Source organism: Leopardus geoffroyi, chromosome D3 (genome assembly GCF_018350155.1).
Source record: "Leopardus geoffroyi isolate Oge1 chromosome D3, O.geoffroyi_Oge1_pat1.0, whole genome shotgun sequence".
NCBI classification, from domain to species: domain Eukaryota; kingdom Metazoa; phylum Chordata; class Mammalia; order Carnivora; family Felidae; genus Leopardus; species Leopardus geoffroyi.
The window spans coordinates 44,719,544-44,739,942 of NC_059339.1; the positions used below are offsets into that span (position 1 = coordinate 44,719,544).

Consider the following 20,399-nt stretch of genomic DNA (forward strand, 5'->3'; position numbering starts at 1 on the left):
CTGCGGAGAGGGTGGGCGGGAGGACTAGGGGACCCAAGTGGTGCAGACAAGGGAGGGCGGATATCCCTGTCCTGGGAGGACCCGGCGGAGACTGCCCAGGCTCCGTTCCCCTCTCCTTCCCCAAACCCCGCGCCCAGGGCAGAAACGGGATGTTTGAGAAATCTCATTAGCTAGAAAAGGCAGTGGAGTGAGATGTGTGGCCTGCGCGTTTGTAACCCTTTTTGATTTCTCCTCCCGTCCCTGCCTCCCCTCACCCCGCCTCAGGAACTAGAAGTTAGTTTGGAGAGGCGCCGGACCGTGGATGGCCTTGACTGACGGCGGCTGGTGCCTGCCGAAGCGCTTCGGGGCCGCGGCTGCCGACGCCAGCGACTCCGGAGCCTTTCCAGCGCGGGAGCCCTCCACGCCGCCTTCCCCAATCTCCTCTTCTTCCTCCTCCTGCTGCTCCCGGGGTGGGGAGCGTGGCCCCGGCGGCGCCAGCAACTGCAGGACGCCTCAGCTCGATACGGAGGCAGCGGCGGGACCCCCGGCCCGCTCGCTGCTGCTCAGCCCATACGCCTCGCATCCCTTCGGGGCTCCCCACGGACCTTCGGCGCCCGGGGTCGCAGGCCCCGGGAGCGCCCTGTCGAGCTGGGAGGACCTACTGCTCTTCACTGACCTCGACCAGGCCGCGACAGCCAGCAAGCTGCTGTGGTCCAGCCGCGGCGCCAAGCTGAGCCCCTTCGCCCCCGAGCAGCCCGAGGAGATGTACCAGACCCTCGCCGCCCTCTCCAGCCAGGGGCCGGCCGCTTATGACGGCGCGCCCGGCGGCTTCGTGCACTCGGCAGCCGCCGCCGCAGCGGCCGCGGCCGCGGCCAGCTCCCCAGTCTACGTGCCCACCACCCGCGTAGGCTCCATGCTACCGGGCCTGCCGTACCTGCAGGGGGCAGGCAGCGGGCCCGCCAACCACGCGGGCGGCGCCGGCGCGCACCCCGGCTGGCCTCAGGCCTCGGCCGACAGCCCCCCGTACGGCAGCGCGGGCGGCGCGGCCGGCGGTGGGGCCGCAGGGCCCGGCAGCGCCGGCTCGGCAGCAGCGCACGTCTCTGCGCGCTTCCCCTACTCGCCCAGCCCGCCCGTGGCCAACGGCGCGGCGCGGGACCCCGGGGGCTACGCGGCGGCGGGTGGCGGTGGCGCTGGCGGCGTGGGCGGCGGCGGCGGCGGCAGCCTGGCGGCCATGGGCGGCCGCGAGCACCAGTACAGCTCGCTGTCGGCCGCGCGGCCGCTGAACGGGACCTACCACCATCACCATCACCACCACCCGAACCCCTACTCGCCCTACGTGGGTGCGCCGCTGACTCCCGCCTGGCCCGCAGGACCCTTCGAGACCCCAGTCCTGCACAGCCTGCAGAGCCGTGCCGGAGCCCCGCTCCCGGTCCCGCGGGGCCCCAGTGCAGGTAAGCGGCGCGCCGCAGCCTGGGGGCCTGAAGCGCTGGGGCCTGTGGGAGGGTGTGGAGCAGCTGGTTGACTTGGGCCTTGTTTTTAGAGCTCTTCTGTCTGGGTGCCTAGAGGTCCGCCTGGCCCCAGGCCGGATTTGCAGAACTTTGGCAGGGCCACCCAGAGTCTGGCAGTGTTGATGAAGTGCTTCTATTTTGCGGATTGTTTCAGTTCCTTTCCACGAAGGAGACAAGGTGCGCGTATTCATCTCAGTGCCTTGGAGAAGCTGAGGGACTTTAACAGTGAATGGGGTGGGCAATTGGAGAAAAAAAGCCAGGGAAGGAACTGACAGGGCCTGAGATCTGTCACAGACCCTAATTTGCCTAAATGGGAGAATGAGACTCTACTGGGGTGGGTAAGTTTAGGGGAGTGTTGGGCCCTTGATTCACCCTCTCCTAAAACACAGTCTCACCCAGTTCAGCTCTCCAGAGGGGAGGAATTGTGTTTTCCTCAAGGAGAGTATTTAAGAGCCCCACAGTGGAAAAGGACCTAAGGACCAAGTTGGCTTCCCCTTCAGTGGGAGGGAGAAAAGAGGGGGATACCTGGGCTGGTCAGCCTTCTGACTATCCCGAGGGAAAGCTGGTGGAGAGGCCCTTTGGTTGGACATCACCTGGGCCGTGGTGTCTGGGGCTGCTGCCCCTGTCTGCCCCTGCCAGGCTGGGACCCAGGGATCCTGGCACTCCCACATCTGTTTTTCCTCCAGAGTTCAGCCTACCGATTTTTCACCAGTTTTCCATGCCACCCATACTTTCATTCCAATGTCTGGGGGCAATTTGGGGTGAACTGGGAAAACACAGCTGTAAAAATACCTGGAAACATCCCATTTTTTCTGCTCAAGCAGAGGAGGTTATGAACTGTGTTAACCTGGCCTGACCACTCTGGCTTCTGTTCTCAGCTGCTGCAGTGTTCTGGGTACTTTGTGGTGCTTTTACAGGTCTCTCGCTTTGTGTTTAACCCGTTTGATAAACTGACAGACTCCTAAGACAGAACTTTTTTTGGGGTAGGGGGGGCTGTTGTTTGTTTGAGGCGAGGTGTGGGAGTCACTGAGGTGGCAAAGAGGCAGGAGGCATGTCAGCTTAAATTATCCTGACTGGTGTCCTCACACCCTAGGTCTGGGCTTTTCCTGGGAGCCTCAGTGCTCGGTTTTGGGACAAGTCTTCTGGGGCCCCTACTTAGTTGGGATCAACTGAGGAATTGCCAACCTTGTACTCAAAAGACACACTGGAAATGGCAGTGGCCTGAAAGTGAAGGATCTGACTTGAAAAGCCCTCCTGATAACACTGGGAGGGGGCAATGGGTTATTTGGTAACAAGCCCTCCCTCTCTTTCTCTACCTCTTCTAAGACTCTGGTCTCAAAATTCCCTCTGCTTTCCTCTGGGAAGCTGGCCCTGGAGACTGTCTTCACTGCGCTGTAGAGTGGGTAGGGAGGGCCCTGTTGAGTATAGACTTGAGACAGAGCGCTGTCACCCTTTCTGTGGCACAGGAACCCGTGACTGGCTCCCTGGCTGGAGCTGAGAGACTGGGAGGTGAGGAATCTTCAAAGCATGGGAAGGGGGATGGTGGTTAGGGTGAGGCTTTTGTCAGTCGGGAATCCAGTGGGGAATCCAAAAGAGTGTGTAGGGTTGGGTGGGCGCAACGCAGTGGGAGCTGGATCCTGCAGCTCTACTTATCTCCTGACACACCTTAGTGTGTAGTCTCCATGCCCCTCTTCCCCTAGTCTTCAGTGTTTCACAGAACAGAAAGAGAAGTAGCCCAAAAGTCATAATCGGAGTCATTGGATGTTTTAAAGAAACGTATTTTGTATAGAAAAGCTTTTCAGAGGCAGTAAGGTGCAATAGTAGGCGAGTTACAAATTTCATTTTAAACCTAGCTTATCCTTTCACTAACTTTCACTAACAACAACCCAAAACTAGGAAGGGCTTGGGAACACCCAGCTTCTGCATAGAGTCTTTTAAGTCAGGAAGCTACTGAGAATCAACCAGTCTGGGGTTGGGGGAGGCAAAAGACCTCTAATTTCGGTTTTCTTCACAGGTGTTCTCTTGCTAGAGAAACCTTGACCTCCAAAACCTCTCCTCTCAGCTTCCTAGCTAGATTCCCTGCCTCTCCGCTTCGATTTTTTTTTTTTTTTAATAGACTATTTTTGAAGGCACTCTTTAACAGATTTAGGCAGACAGCAGGGCTAAACCTTAGCGCTGAGCTCTCTCTACCTACACAGTGTGGAGGCCTCTGGGAACGTGCTCCATACACCTCTCCCTGATTTTGATGGTGGGTAGGTGGTAGGGAGTCCTGGGGGAAGTCCTCACAGCGCTACAGTCCTGGAGCCCAGCGCCCTCCTGAGCTCCCGAATTGTGTTCCATTATTTTCAGGGTCCTGCGACGGCATTCACTGGCTGTGCCCCTCTCCCCACAGCCTTTTTCTCCCCAGGGGATCCCAAGTCATCGTATTGGGAGACGATAATGAATTGTGGGGGTGAGGGTAGATGGGGAAACTGGTGAATGAATGTCTAGCACAATCAAGATTTTGTAATTGTTAAAAAAAAAAGTTTTCTTATTTTAGTCAAAGGATTGTAGCTGCTAGGTAAGCGGTAGGGAGAAAATGGGAGCTGTAGATTTGATTTAATTAAAAATAAACAAACTTTGGAAATTTTATTTATCCAAAGTGGACTTTAAGTTTTGTCTTTGGGTTTTCAGATGACTAAAGAGATTTACCTGAAGTGTTCACGCTGTCTTCTGGGAGTCTTTATTGTTTCCAGCCTGGGGGAAGGAGGCCAGGCATAGGGCTGGGTTCTCCAGGGAATGCCCCACTCCTCTATCGAGAGGGTCTCTGATAGGTAACATTTTAAAGTCAACAACTAAGACAAATACCTTGTTTAACTTCAGTGTCCTTGAAGTCCTGAGCATTTTACTGATTACCGTAGTCAATAGTGGCTTTTAGGGCGGAGAAGAATAAATCTTTGTGATGTGTTGTAAGTTGCTGTATCCCCATGACAACTTTGAACTCCAGTTATGTAGGATGCTAGTTTCTTTTAAACTTATTTCTTGAGGAGGAAGGAGACTTGTTTTGTAGGGTAAATAGTATTAATGGAATTAAAAACTATTCATGCCAAAGACACATTTAAATATCTTTACAAGTAGAGTGGTAGAAACAAGCTGTAAATTGCTTGGGAATGAGAAGGAATAGAAAGGTTTGCTAGCACACAACTTCAAATAAAACTTTAAAATGTAATGTTTATTTTAAAAATTGATTCAGAAATGCTTCTTAAAGAAAGCCAAATTCGGACATTTAAATCCTCTATAAATAACCCTAAACAGAAGGATATTTTTATTTTTTACGAAGTTTATTTTAAAAGTACTTATTTAATTAATAAGTACCTATCTTATTTTATTTGTCTTTTGTACCTATCTCATTTTAGATAGTACTTATACATTCATAGTTAATCAATTTTTTTCATAGGTAATCAGTTTAAGCAGATGTAATAAATGTTACAACCATTTATTTTCAAGATTTTTTTTTTTTTTTTTTTGGTTATGAACAGGTTTAGGTTAGTTGTAAACACCAGAAACCACCCAAATAGCAAAATGACATAAACACAATTTAGATCGATTGCATGAATTGAAGTTTTAGTGTAGGAAAATAGGAAACAGTTTTATTTAGCACTGAAATGGTTTTAATAATGTTTGAATCAGTAAAATAGCAATCATTTGTAGAAATTTTGCAGATAGAAGCAGTTAGACCCACGTGGAAGTCAGAATGTTTTAGTGTTGGGTCCTTGTGGCATGAACATAAAACTTAACATTTATCTCTGTGTGTTAATGTTGGTGTCTTTTTTTCCCCTTAGGAGACCTGAGTCACTTTCTAATCGATAAAGTGCTCAAGAACAGTATTTCTCATTTCACTTGTCTATTTTTTTTTTTTTTTAAGAAAAGGAAGGGGGCAGATATAGTAAATACTTTAAATAAAAGTGACTTGGGATTTATAGAAATAAAAAAATCACTTGGGCCCTACTCTGTCCCAGGATATTTGTGGGTTGCTGCAGGGGTCAGTGATCCGTGTTGATATTGTATGGCTTGCTCAGTTTTGATAAGTGGCACACTGTAATTAAGATAGATTTCAGTTTTGAAACGCTTGGGAACAGCCCAAAAGGAGGGGTCAGGGGACCCAAAGTGACTTCCCCACAGCTCATCTCAATTCCGAGGTCCTTGGGGACAGAAGGAGGATGATTGGGACTCAGCCTTCAGCACCATATCCTCCTGCTCCTTTCCTGGGGTTTTACTGGTCACTCCCAGGGCTGCAGAAGTATTGGACAAATGCTGAACCAGAGCAATAGTGACCACAGCCGGCTCCTGGCTTGGCTGCGGAGCAGAAAGATCCGTGGGAAGGGCGCGGGCGGGGAGGCGGGCAGCGCGTCGCCAGCACGCGGCCAGGGGTACCGGGGGTCTTCCGGGGGGGGGGGGGCCGGGGAGGGCAGGGAGCAGCGCGACCTCACCCAGCCTCTTGTCCCCGCTCTCGTCGCAGACCTGCTGGAGGACCTGCCTGAAAGCCGTGAGTGCGTGAACTGCGGCTCCATCCAGACGCCGCTGTGGCGGCGGGACGGTACGGGCCACTACCTATGCAACGCCTGCGGCCTCTACAGCAAGATGAACGGCCTCAGCCGGCCCCTCATCAAGCCGCAGAAGCGCGTGGTGAGTGTGAGCGCCGCCCTCCCCTGCGGCCGGGCCCCGAGCGGCGCTCCTCCAGCAGCCCGGGCACTTCCGGCTCGCCCCGGGCGCCCCCCGCGGGAACAGGTGCGGCGCGGCCCGGGGCCACCGGGGTCTGCCGGAGCGCGGGAACCCAGCTGTCCCCTTCCTTCCTCGGCCACTTGAGCGCTCGCCCGCGCGCGCCCGAGCGGAGGTCGTCCCGAAACCAGCGTCTGGGGAACGAAGACAGCCTTTCCCCACATTTACACCTAGGAAATGATGTCTATAAAAGGGGGAGGGGGAAGGTGTAGGGAGCTACCATTTTCAAAATATACAAAAGTCAATATTTATATAAATATAGATATACTTGTAAATGCCCTAGAATATTTTGGAGAGAGACACAAGAAATTGGTCATGACCGTAACCTCTGAGTATACCGACCCAGGTCAGATGAAGATCTTTTTCTCTGTGTACTCTTTGGTGTGGTTTGGATTTTATTATGGAAAACTGTGCTGGTTTATACCCCCTCACCCTCCATAGAACATGACAACCGCAAATCCACATTCCCTTACTCTCCACAGCCTCGTCCTGGGTTCCTTTGATTTTGTTCCTTATACCTTTGGGTCCCTTCTACCTCTTCTGGGAGTGAGACAGATTTTAGCCCCCATTTCCATCCCTCTTTTGGATTGTCTTTGAGTTTGATGAAAATTTAACCTTAGTTATTTTGAAATCTGGCTGTTCAGAAAACTACATAGAACTTGAGAGAAAAATGCAGTCATGTTCTTCTCAAGTTGGGGATTTTCACCAATCCAAACACATTTTTAGCTATGTTTTAAATTATGGGAATTCTGATTTTCTTCAGGGAAAAATCCCTTATTGTTAGGTGTGGTTTTAGGAGAGGGCATTTACTGCCGTAGTGATTAGAGAGAATAAATGAAAATGTTCACAGGCCCCACTGTAAGGCTAACATTTGTTTAACCAAGCACTCAGGCTCTTAATACCTTTTAAAGTAAAATATTTTACAGTGAGATGCCAGACGTCTTAAGTATCCAAGTAATTTATTTAATTGTTATACTCTAATTAGCAGGAACAAATGCTACACATGTTGTTTGTGTTAAATAGATTAGGGTGAAATTGCATCACAATGGAAGTCTGACACCTTAAAGAGAAGCAATTAGTTTTATGGTTGTTTTGTTTTTAATGCATTTAAAATAAAGTGGCTGAGGTTAATTTAACGTGCGTATGTGCCTTAAACTTGTTATATAGCCTCCCGCAGCTTAACAATCGTCTTCAAAGGGCATCCTCAACTTCAGCGTCTGACTCCCTATGGTTTTCATTTCTTACGCATCATATTCAAAAAAGAAAAAGTAGTGGTCAGAAAATATTCCAGGGAAGTTCCCTGTTTCCGTGTATGAACAGTGAAACTGATTTTTTTTTTTTTGAAAGGCACACTGAGCTGAATACTAGCTGAGTTCAGCAAGACGACGTTTTCTTGAGATTGAAGGAAATACTGATAGAATAGTAGCCTTTTGGGTTCTAGTTGCATTCTAAATTTCATATAGTAACATCCATATTTAGATTGTGCCATTTTGCATACTTACTGGTAAAAATAACTGTTAGCAGAAAAGAGTTTTTAACATCTCTGAATCTGTTAGTTTTCCTTCTGTGTGGCAGGTGTTTTGGCAGTGACCAAGGTCAGCCATTGTGCTTTGTAAATGGGTTATAAATGATACCAATGGAAGGGCGTGTTCATCAATTAGTTCTCGTGAGTTTCTTATTTATGGTTTTGATGGATCTAGCTTAGTTCTCAGAATGTTGAACCCAAGTTTGTTTAGCCAGCAGTACAGAACCAATCACTGTGAATTTGAACTTGTAATATATTGCAAAATAAGAGATTTATGGTGTAACTTGAATTCCTTGTCAGTGATGAATATAACTGAGATCATTTGTTACAAGGAACTTTTATAACCCATTCACCTTCATTTCACATGTTTATGGAGACTGGCTTCACTTATGATTTGCAGTTGACAGTCATAAAGTTCTTTGTTATAATGGCAAATTCTGATAACAAGTTTACTTCACGTTGGCTTCAAATTCCACTGGAAACTGTCATAAATGGCCTGTTTATAAAATGAACCTTCTTGTCCTTTGTTTAATGATTTCACATTTACACAGAGAAAGCAGTGCTCTCCTAGGAAATTATTTTATTTTAACCATAAAAGAAAAAAGAAAAAAAAACCCCGATGCGTAAGATTTTCTGTGTTTTTATTGTTTTAGCAAAGCAATTCCCCAAATAGTTTGCCTGTCAGCCAAGCATATTCACTTCAACCAAAAGTCAAATCTATTTTTTCTTAGCACTGACTTCTTAAAAATGTTGTAGCGCTAAGAGGCTTACTACCAGTGTCTCTTTGTTTTTATGACTTGCCTGTAAAGAATAATGTGAAAGTGATACAATAGGATGTGAATTGTAAATGGAAAAATTCAGTTTTATCTTTTAAATTTGCCAGCAAAGGATTTGAAAAATCCGTCCTTTCATCTGAATATTCAGTACACCCTCAATTCATATTTTTGTTATACATTCTTTAAAACTATTCCTTTGTGAAATTAATCTATGTAGCTAACTTCCCAAATTCTGTTAACTTTCAACTTATTTTGGTCCTTGGATTTTTCCTCACAGCTTGTTTACTGAAGTCATGGCACTGTTTTTTAGTTGCCTCTCTAGGTAATTCAATAACAAATTTAGATTTTGGCATTTTGGAGAGTAACTTTTACTAGCTTAAATAATCTCTTTATAACTTACACATAATAATTTAGATGAGATGAATTCCCTTTATAGATATTATAGGCATAAAGGGAACATGGAAATCAGAATGACAGTGCCCTTTCTGATAATACCATTTAATCCTTTGTATGAACAAAAGTTGGGTATTGTACTGATAGGGTGAAGAAAATATATCCCTATCACTGTATGTAAGGTAATGCCAGCATTAAAACAATGCCATCAAATTTGCTTATCCTTTGTAAAATGAATACTACAAAAGCTCAGCAGTCAACCGTGATGATTATAAGACATGTATTAAAATATATTTCTTTATAAAAATATTGTACACTTTCCAAGATCCATTCCTATCAGTATAACATATATAGGCCCTTCTAAAGTTTTTGGGTTATTTCTCTGGATTTATCTGAGAAATAGACGTGGTTATCTCTAGTTTCCAGGTGAAGTGGAGACTGCACAAAGCCACTTAAGAACACTGGCAGGTATTTGTGATTTGTGATTGCATTCCATGACTTCTATCTCAGACCTCTGACAACAGTGAGCACAGTTATTGGCCAACATTGTGACTTCGTTCTGGTTATTCTATCATCTACGCTAATATGCTGGAGCAAACCAAACACACACATGGGATGGAGCACTGCACCTGAAACTCCAGTTTCTTGGTCCAGAAAGGTCAATCTAACTACCCTTCAAATTCTTTTCCCAAGGGACCTTTGATTTATAATAAAGTACATGCTTGTTGATGACAGGGACATGCTGCATGGATGTACATAGCATATACATAAAATCACTTATATCTGTGCACTTACTGTCTTGTGCTACTTTTTAGCCTTCCTCCCGGCGGCTTGGATTGTCCTGTGCCAACTGCCACACCACAACCACCACTTTGTGGCGCAGAAATGCTGAGGGCGAACCTGTGTGCAATGCTTGTGGACTCTACATGAAGCTCCATGGGGTATGCCGCGTATTCTGCTCATGTGTATACGTCTTTAGGGTCTTATTTGTACATGGTTTTAGTCAAGAAAAAAATCAGCCAAGGAGAGGGGATGAAAGTGAAAAATCTGATTTCCTATGTACATGTTTTTGAATTTAGGATGTTATTAATTATAATATAAACTATTATCTCATATACTAGTAAGAAACAAAAAATGCTGCCAATTGAACTGTCACACACATCCATTGCAAGACATCCCAATTTTAGAAATACTAAAATGTGAAAAATGTGCATTTTAGAGTCGACAACATGGTAGTAACCTTTTTAAAAAACTGTATATTCAAAGGGAAAAAAGGCATGGAACCAACTAGAAATGCACAATAACTATATCTTTGACATTTGGGGAATGCAGCAAGTACTTTTATGCAAAGGAGCAATAATATATTTGGTAGTTATAGTTAGCAACATTCTGTTACTCATTTTAAGCATAGCACGAAATATTATAAACACATTAATCTTAAAAAGGAAATTAACCTTGTATGTGTAGGAGAGAGAGAACACATGATCTCTTTGAAATAAAAATATGTACTTCTTGGTTTTACTCTGTAATTGAAGCTGTTTAAAACAATAAACAGTGAGTTGAGGGAATAAATTTTCCCTGGCAAATAACCCCATTCTCTCTGAGGGAATCTGCATTTGATCGGGAAAGTGTAGCCTTTGTCCAGGTTGGAATCTGTTGCGCATGTATCAAAATTGGACTGAAATTCACGCCAGCTTCTTTTATAAATGAGGGCTTTCAGTACCGATGTTGAGTCTTTAGTTAAAAGTTGTGTTTTCTTCCATATAATGTTAAACTTAAGGCCTATATGAACATTTTTTTTAGGTGCCTCGACCGCTTGCTATGAAAAAAGAGGGAATTCAAACCAGGAAAAGAAAACCTAAGAACATAAATAAGTCAAAAGCTTGCTCTGGTAAATACAGTAAAATGCTATTTGATTGTAAAGCATCTGCTAACTTGAACAGTAGAGTATGTGTGTGTTTATGAGGCTAATTTTGATTTGCAGGTAGCAGCAATAATTCTGTTCCTATGACTCCAACTTCCACCTCTTCTAACTCAGATGACTGCAGCAAAAACACTTCCCCTACAACACAACCGACATCCTCAGGGGTAAGTGTTAAAGCAGTAGGTAGACTCATTCTAAGCTAGGGGGTTGCACTTGCTCTCAAGTCTATTATCTCAAATTTTATCTTATCTGGTAGTACAATAATCTAAACCAACAGTTCGGTTTAGTTAGCTGATACCTAAGAATAGTTTTTAGAGGAGATTACATTTGAATGTCAACAGAATGACAAATGTAAGTACTTTACAAACCTCTTAATTAAGATCTATATCATTTTTTATGGTTAAATTAACCCAAGTAAAAGCAAGAAGTTTTGAAGTGCTTTCCAGAGTTTTAGTTGCAGGTTTCTATCTGAGCTGCCATATATATGTATTTCTAACCTAGACCAGGAGAACTAGGAGTCAGAGGTTTTATAGATCTCAGTGCCCATGGCACTTAAATTGCTTTTGCTGATCATAGAGAGACTCCCATCTTTTTTCCCTTCTCTCTTCTCTTCTCTTCCTCCCCCCCCCCCCCCCCGCTTTTCGTTTTTAACAAAATCATTTACCCCAAGAAAAGTTCATCACAGTTTGTGCTGTGCTGCTATATTCACCGATCTTCCTTTATCCACTGCCCTCCTGCCTTGCCTTCTTCTAACTCACCTTCATGGCACCCAGACTCATTTCAGCCTTGCCGCAAGCCAGGGAGCAATTCTGGTTGTGAGTAATTACTGCTCTTGAGGGTAGAGATGCAAGGGTCTTCGCGAAGATCACAGTTTCTGTAAAGCTGCGACCAGAAACTCCGTTTTTCTCAACTGCCGAGCACCTAGTGTTTCCCACATCTACCCAGAATGCTCTTTAAAAATGACCAGGCCTCACCCTAGACCACAGCGGGGTGAGGTCTGGGCTGCAGGACTGTGGCAGTGAGCGTGCCTCGGTGATTTTAAGGATTACACCGAGACTAGTTTAAGTTAAAACACGAGCATTAAAATCCCTGTTTACTTAGTAATTGTTTTTCACATTTAGCTTTGCCCGGTTTGGGGTCCTTTGAAATGCTACAGATTCCTGGGCCCCACCCTGGATTTTCTGAGTCAGAGTCTCTGGGGGTGGGGCTTGGAAAGTTGTGTTTTTGAGCGAGCGCCCCAGGTGAAATTGAAACTGTTGCCCTCGAGGTGTCTTCTAACCGGCGTTTGGGAACCATAGAGCTGTTTTCTCTCCGTCATATTTCGAATGGTTTAATAAGCAAAAATGAAACATGAAAGAAGTTTTTTAGGCTGCTTAAAATTACATTTGATATTTCTCGTCCTCCATCCCAAATTCTGTTGGGCTTTTGCTTTTTGCTTTAATCACACAAGAAGTCTATTGAGTTTCACAAGGCAAAAAGCCTTTCCATTGTTTTTTTGTTTGTTATAGATAAATGTTAAAGAACGTTTCTAGCCTTTATGAAAGTGGACTCTGGTGTATGATTTTTTTTTTTCTTTAACAGAAGGGTTAGGTGTAATTTTAAGGGTCCAAACTGGTAAACAGAACATTTACCTGTGTGGAAATGGAAAGATAAAGATTATTTAAGAATGTTCTTTATTACACCCTAAGTCCTCGGCCACACTTATGTAGTAGTAGCTACATACATAGGGCAAAACGATGAACCGGTTTTTGAAAGCACCAGGGTAGCAGCCAGGTTTTCGGCTTCAGTGTGATGTCAGTCTCTCCCAGCTGAAATGAAGCTCGCTGCCAGCTTCGGGTCACTTTTGTTTGTTAAGGTGAGCTTAAGCATGGAAAAAGCCAAATGTGAGTGGTAAATGGCACAGAAATACAGGTGTTTGCCCCTCGTCAGGCTTTGGGGGCTTGGAACCACAGTGAGTGGGGTTCGTTTTGCTCTCGTGGTTTTGACCAGAAGGGACCATTTGCAAGTCTGATCAGTTGTCCTCCAGGGGAGGAGCCATGGGAAGTCAGTGACGGGCTGCGGCTCTGGCCTGCCTGGAAGAGGGACCCCGGGAGCTCTGCTGCTGAGCTCTGGGTGCTTCAGTGGGCATCTCTCACCTGGGACTCAGCATGCTGGAGGTGTCTTGCCGGTCAGTGCCCTTTGGAGGAATGCTGCTAGAGGCCAGGAGGCAGAGCAGTAAGGATTGTGGAGGTTGGTGGAGTTTGAGAGCAGTTCCGTGCAAAGTCTCGTGCAGCAAGCCCCCAGCATTCCCTTAGCCTGTGCAGTCTCCGCGGGAGCCGGGCCGTGCGAGCTGCGGACCTGACCAGGGGGCAGCTTGCAGAGCCCAAGCAGCCTCAAAGCCTCTGTGACACCTTTTCTCCCGGCCGGGGCTACAGCTTGCTTGCCCTCCTCCCTTACCTCTGTAGGGACTTACCTCCCACCCTTCCCCCGCCTGGGCTCCACAGGCACCCAGGCTTTCGGGGTTCTCTCGAAGGTTAGTCCATCACGGATGTCTCCAGCAGCCCCTACCTGACGTGGCTGTTGTGGGGAACCAGGCCTACCGCACAGAAGGCAATCTGCTGGCTGCCTTTGGAAACTGTCCCTCTCCAGGAATAATTGTTGTAGACCTGAATGGTCTTGCCAGATTACTGCCGAGGAGTGCCACTGTATGTACTCAGTGGCCCCTTAGAACCTTCAGAGCCTTCCCTGGGTGTGTGTGGCCGGCCAGGGGCTAGGAGAGCTGTAAGGAGGACCACACTGGGGGAGCCGTCTGTGAGCAGCTGGCCAAAGCATTTGTGAAAGGTGGCTGCGCTGACAAGATGTGTCCTTTTCCCATTTTGGTCACAGTTTGTGACGTTGGAGGGAGCCGGTGTCGTGATTGGATGCTTCTAGGAGTTGGAGAAGTGCCACAGGTGAGGGAAATGTTACGTGGGCAAAGCCGGGCTGTGCCTGGTACTAGTACACGGCACCCTGGCGGGCTCCTTTGATGATGGGTCCGTCCCACTGATCTCCAGTGGCCCCTGTGGCCCACAAGTGGCGGAAGTTAGTAGTTCAGGGTTATTTCACTTTAATTGGGACAACGGAGCTACAAAACAAAGGGCAATCTTAGGCATACTCCCGGTGGAAGGCAGGAACTGGGGGCCACCTGAGATATAAGGGGTGACATAACTGCTTGTCCATCTTAATGATTGTAACAGCAAGGAAGTCAGAATGTTTGTTGCAAAGGTCCACGTCAAACCTGCTGTTCCTTTTAATACCCCCCTGGGAAAGTGTAGGACATGATCAGTACGCATTCCCAGCAGGCTTCTTTTACTTATTTTTTTAAAGTGTTTTTTTTTTTTTTTTTAAGTTTACTTATTTTGAGAGAGAGAGAGCTTGCACAAGCAGGGGAGGGGCAGAGAGAGGTGGGAGAGAGAGAATCCCATGCAGACTTCTCGCTGTCAGAGCAGAGGAGCCAAATGCAAGGCTTGAACTCACAAAGTGTGAGATCATGACCTGAGCTGAAATCAAGAGTCCGAACACTTAACCAACTGAGCCACCCAGGCGCCCCTAACAGTTTCCTCTTAAATCCTGATGTTCCTACCCTGTCCTGCATGTGGGCATGTTCATGTGGGGATACCAGGTGTCTGTGGCTGGTTTCTGAGCTAGCCCAGCAGGAGCTGAATATCCTGGAGAGAGGGAAGCTGCTGCTGTGAGCAAAAGCTCCAGGGTTCCCTCCCCAACAGCAGTGAAGGAGTGGGCAGGATTCCTAGCACGCAACATTTGGCATTCTTCCTTGATAAGTGTCTAAGTGCCACAGAAATCATTTTTGCAGTGCTCTGAAGCCTCATTTCTTTCCTTATTTGTCGTAAAGCTGCAGTGTCTTAGCTTTTTATATACTTGTTGCTAATTTGTGTTTTAACTAGATCTCTTGTAAAAGGAGACAGTCCTTCTGATGGTCATCAGGTCATTGACCCAGCTACCTTATTATGACTCAGTTTCTCTTTGTTGTAGGTTTTGTATGTGTGGTGTGTATATGTTAGAGGTGGGTTATATGTTAGAGGTGTATATGTTAGCCCTTGCCCACAGGGCCCCTGGGTGGCTCAGTAGGTTAAGTGTCTGACTTCAGCTCAGGTCATGATCTCCCAGTTTGTAAGTTCAAGTCCCGCGTGGGGCTTCATGCTGACAGCTTGGAGCCTGGAGCCAGCTTTGGATTCTGTGTCTCCCTTCCGCCGCTTATGCTCTGTCTCTCTCTCTCTCTCTCACTCTTTCTCAAAAGTAAATATTTAAAAAATAAAATAATAAAATAGCCCCTGTCTTGTTTGTTCCTTTGGAATTCTTGTGTTAAAAAATGTGTTAACTTGATTTTTGTGCCCTTTGAACTTAAAGAGACATTTTCCAAGAAAAGTCTTTCATGCTAAAATTTTCTTATACCTGTAGGTTTACTGAAAAATAGTATTTAGTTAACTTAAATAGATAACAGATTTTCTTTGGCATGTATATATATATATATATATATATATGTTCTCTGGATTGTGAGAATATTTAAATCTTTCATTGAATTCCATTTATTGACTAAATTACATTTTATAGTTTTGTTTTTTATTATTTAGGAGGGAAATAGGGGAACATGTTCTATTTTAGCAATTCCCAAGTAAAATTTAATAAGTATAAAATATTCTTATTCCTCTAAGACTTGTAGCTGAAAATTAGCAAAACTAGAGAACACTTTACGTATATGTAAAACCTATATGATATGTATATGTAATAGGTATATATATTATATATGTAATATATATTTATTATGTACATATATATAAGCTTTATCTCTTTATCCTCAAGTTTTATAGGTCAAAAGTATTTCTCTTACTTTCCTTTGGTACAGGAAGGGTTAATTTGGGGTTGAAATCAGCAATAAGACTTAATGTCTGGGAATAAGAAATCACCGAACATATTTGCCTGCCTAGAGGTAGTTCTGTAACTAATTACTGAAAAAAATTAAAAACTACTTAAGTTTATATTAAAACTTTAAAAACTTTTTACTTAAGTTTATATTAAAACTGAAAATGTTGAAGTCCTCATAAATTCTATAATGTTGGAATAAATGGAGATGAGCTATATCTCACTAATCCTTGCTTTATGGTCATTACTCCATTTAAATAGTATTGTGCTACGGGAGGCCCTGTTCACAATGGAGTAAAATAAGGTATCTGACCTCAGATTGTTTAGAATGTGGTGGTAGTGGTGGGGAGCAGGTGTAGACAGATCTCACTGCTGGTTAGATGTGGAAGTGCGTTAAAGGAACGACACAGTAGAGTATGTAGGAGTCGAAAGGAGGGAGCTGTTGATTCAACCTCAGAGTTGGAAATGGCTTCACAGAGTACTTTTGAATTAGTTGGGTAGGATTTTTGCAGGGGAAACCCTGGAATGGAGCTTTCCAGAAGGAAGAGCATGGTATCTGAGGTACTTCAAGGACATAGTTTCAGTGGCCAGTGTCACAGAGTGTAGGGTGTGGAGCCAAAGGCAGGAGATGGGGCCGGTGAATTGAGTGCAAGTACACTTTGAAAACTGGCTCAAATCAATATAAAGTCTGCCTTTAGTAGGGCGCCAAGTACCTTCATTTCTAAATGATGGACTTGGTCTAGCACCCAACTTTAGTGACAAATGTGTTTCTTTTTCTGGATTGCTGGAGTCCAACAATTAAAGCATTCTTAATGGCGTATTTTGATAATTGATGTAAACAAATGCTAGCATGCTCCCGCTTGTACGTTTTACAAGCAGGGTTTCCCTTCGTAATTAGAAAAACCCTCCCTTGGAGCTAGTGACGTGCTCTGGTCTCATGGCATGCGATGTAGGCCTGGGGTTTAGTTTCTCTGTCTCCAGGGCTTCTCAGGGCAAGACGGTTTGTGGTGGTTGCCGGGTGAATCTTCCTCTGAATGGAGGCATGTTAGGCATGGTGTCTTGGGGATAGGAAATGTTTCCTCACCTCTGTGGTTTGTTGCTGGTAGTAGACAGCTTCCACGATGAGAGGCACACCTCCTTAGACTGAGGCAAGGACCTCATCTCAGATTTGATGCTGGCTGGTTCTGTGTTTTTGAGGGTGGGTCTTACTTTGTGTTTGGTCATTTTCTCGATGTGAGATAGGTGTCTTCATTCCTGCCTCATTTATTCTTCTGGGATGCTAGGTGCCTAGCTAGACCTGTTTCCCGACTGCAGTCACTCCTTGGTAATAACTCTATTCAACAACCTTGTCAGAAGTACTTCTGAGCTGCATGGTGCTAAATGTTGGGCTACAAGTGGTTTGGAAGAGTTAATGTGCCCTCATAGTGCTTGTGACTACAGCAGTGATTTAGGGACTGACATTTGTTAGGATATCTGGATGTTCTTCTGAAGAACAATTTAAGACAACAGTTAACATCTTTAAGGCATTCTGGAGAAAGGTTATGTACTTTGTAGGTTAGTGGTTAATGTTTAAAAATCTTTTTGTAGATTTTGTGTATTGATATTCGCATCCTATGCTGCAAATCGGAAAACACCACTTTAATCACAGCTTCTTTATTAGCAAATTTATACTCCACTGTCTTTTTGTCCAAGTAATTATTCACACTGGATTTACTATGGCATTATGATTGGTCATAAAATAATAGATCCTGCATTATTAACTATTCCTACAAACTTAAGTAGCTGAAAGGTACATTCGTGAAGGACTTACAAAAACGGTAAGAGTTGCTTTCCTTCAGAAGAATTGGACTCTGCAGAGCAGTTCTGGTTCAGGAGGCTCCTGGAGCAGGACAAAAAACTACTGCTCGCCTTTTTTTTTTTTTTTTTTAATGTTTATTTTTGAGAGAGAGAGAGCACGAGCAGAGAGATTGGGAGACACAGAATCTGAAGCAGGCTCCAGGCTCTGAGCTATCAGCACAGAGCTGGACGCAGGGCTCGAACACCTGAACTGATCATGACCTGAGCCCGAGTTGGACGCTTGACCAACTGAGCCACCCAGGTGCCCCTACTGCTCATCTCTTAAGCTGAATATTTTACAGGTGTACTTAGGTTGCAGGAGAGTTGGGTATTAGTGTTAGCCTTGCATTTTATCATTGTACTCTTGCTTCTGAGAAATCTCTCCTTTTTCCATTCTTCATCATTTATGAAATACTGGACATAGCAAAGCAGAAGTCTGCTTCTAAGTACTTGTACATGTCAGGTGTTTTAGGTACCTTTTCTCTTTCATAATTATCACTCTACATATGTTGTTTTATCTCCATTTTCGGTTTGTGAAGGGGGGAGTGAGACTTGGAACAAAGTAACAAGCCCAAGGTTGTGTATATGTTAAGAGGCAGGGCTTGGATTTGGACCCGGGTCTGGCCATCAGTGTTATCATTATGGCATACTAGATTAATATGTGATATTATGCAATATTGAAATCTTCAGAGAGAAAAAATAATATTTTCTTAAAGAAATCTGACCAATTTTCATTAGTAGTTTGCGCGTCAGAAATCATCCTGCCGAAACGGGTGGGAAAACGGTGCCAGAGAAGTGATTTGCTTGCGACCAAATACATAAGGCACATTATACAAATCTTCTTGTCAATATCGTACTTCTAAATAAAATATATTATGGTACTAAGACTATGTCAATTGGGTAATAAAAGAATAACAGGCAGTGAAATTTACTGTGGTTGATGTCCCTAATGTGATTATAAAAAGCTCTCTTAAAAGTATCAAACACAAGGTTGCAATAGTAACATCCTTCTAAGGGTGTGATTTCAATCTGATACACAGTGAGTGCCAAGTTAGGTGGGACTTTTAAGAATGTTCCAATTGCCTTTAGTTAGTTTTTATGAAATCATTGAAAAGCATTTAATAGGCAAGTGTCCATATCCCTCAGAGTTTATAATCTACGATACTCTTTTCTAAATGAATAAAAACAGAGTTGAAAAGTCATTAATCTCCCACAAGCGTCTGTGAGAGTCTTGCAATTAGGTATCATTATTGCCTCATTTATAAACCAGAATCCGCAGTGACTCCGTAAGGTCACAAAACCAGCCAGTGTGGAAGCTGGGACTGGAACCGAGGTCTCCGGCATGCTACCACTCCCGGGGAGCTGACCAATCATCACAGTTATTAACATCCCACTTGCCTCTTGCTACAAGCCATGAACGTAAATATTTTGTTGGCATTTTATCTTCATGCTCCCTATGTGCCAGGCTCCCTTTCTTCTTTCAGTTCCTTCTAATAACTCACGTTCCTGTCTGACCACATCGGCCTTCACTGTGAAAGTCACACGCCAACCTGGCAAGGAACACGTAAGCGTGTGGGGTTTACGTACTTTCATTTTGATCTCAAGGCCTCTTCCAGACTTCCCTCTTTCTGTGTTGTGTGTATGTGTGTGTATGCACGCAGGTCTGTGTGTTATGGGGAGGATGGTGAGGACTCGTTAAAAATGCATTGCGCTACATTAATATCCAATGCCTTTATCTGTATATTAGGAAACAGCACAACTGTATCGTTCTTTAAATAGTTTATGGTATATTTGTCCACCCAATTTATCACAGGACTGTGGTTTATTTAATAAGTGACTCATCATCACAACCTGAAAGCCAGAATACTAGGTAGAGCGTAAGTGTGGGGAGAATGTCACACACCTTCTCATATAGCTTCAGGTTAGAAGGCTTCATTTCAGAACACAAAGTTTCTCTGTAGATTACAAATTATTTGCAGTTGCCCCCCCACCCTCCAACCCGGGCCTCTGTAAGAATATACAAATTGTCACAAAACATGAAATAATGTTACGGGAAAACATGCCCAAATTTAAGAAATCTGGCTTAGAATGCTCTGAAATGTTATTGCTAAATGAATCTTCGAAGAAAATGAATTCCTTTACTGGAACAAAAGTAATTTATTATGCGTTTCATGGGTGTCTGCCAAAAGGGTTACTAGCGATATGAAGATCTAATGGATATGAACTGAATACAGTCTGTTTGCTTTGTTCATGTTTAGATCTACCTGTTAATTTTTTTCTGAAATTTTAATAACTTTAAAAAGCATCTACAAAGACAGGCGTTGGCATATGTGATAATTCATAATTCAGCTACCTATCGCACCAGACCCAGCACTTGGGATCTGTGGGACTGAGCACAGAGTATTTTATTGACTTCAGATTTTAAGAAAGATTTGAACAAATAAACGACAGGTATTGATCTCAGTGTACTGTTGCAGTCCTGTGAGTAAAGAGTTTCAAGTCAATATCTGAGGATGTTCAAATGCCTGTTTACTTGCTGTGCTGCAGTTTTAGGTGTTGTTAGCATGGCCTGGTTTCACCAGAGCACACGTGCCAGAATCATATTTTTATCTTATTAAGCACAGGCACTTTTAATTTAAAGCTCTGATTAAACTTATTCGCTTGATTCATGGTGAAGCCTTAGTATGGTCTGCAGTTTAGTCTGGGGTTCACGGAGTAGCAGCTGGAAGGAAATCGATTCAGGCATCCAGGCACTAGCTCCAGCCCTATGTGTGACTGTAGTAAAGCTGCCAAGGTTTTGT

General features: G+C 44.5%; 1 protein-coding gene across 4 annotated transcripts in view; it reads left to right on the top strand.

Moving 5' to 3' along the window:
* Positions 1-20,399, top strand: part of GATA6 (GATA binding protein 6) — a 32,326-nt gene that overhangs the window by 1,419 nt on the left and 10,508 nt on the right. For all 4 annotated transcript variants that reach the window (XR_006707911.1, XM_045459750.1, XM_045459749.1 and 1 more), the window contains exons 2-6: positions 265-1,430; positions 5,986-6,152; positions 9,755-9,880; positions 10,743-10,830; positions 10,924-11,027. Coding sequence is in view for 3 of the 4 variants with exons in the window: in XM_045459750.1 (XP_045315706.1) it covers positions 302-1,430; positions 5,986-6,152; positions 9,755-9,880; positions 10,743-10,830; positions 10,924-11,027 (1,614 nt within the window). In the remaining variant the exon portion in view is untranslated. The remainder of the gene's footprint in view (positions 1-264; positions 1,431-5,985; positions 6,153-9,754; positions 9,881-10,742; positions 10,831-10,923; positions 11,028-20,399) is intronic.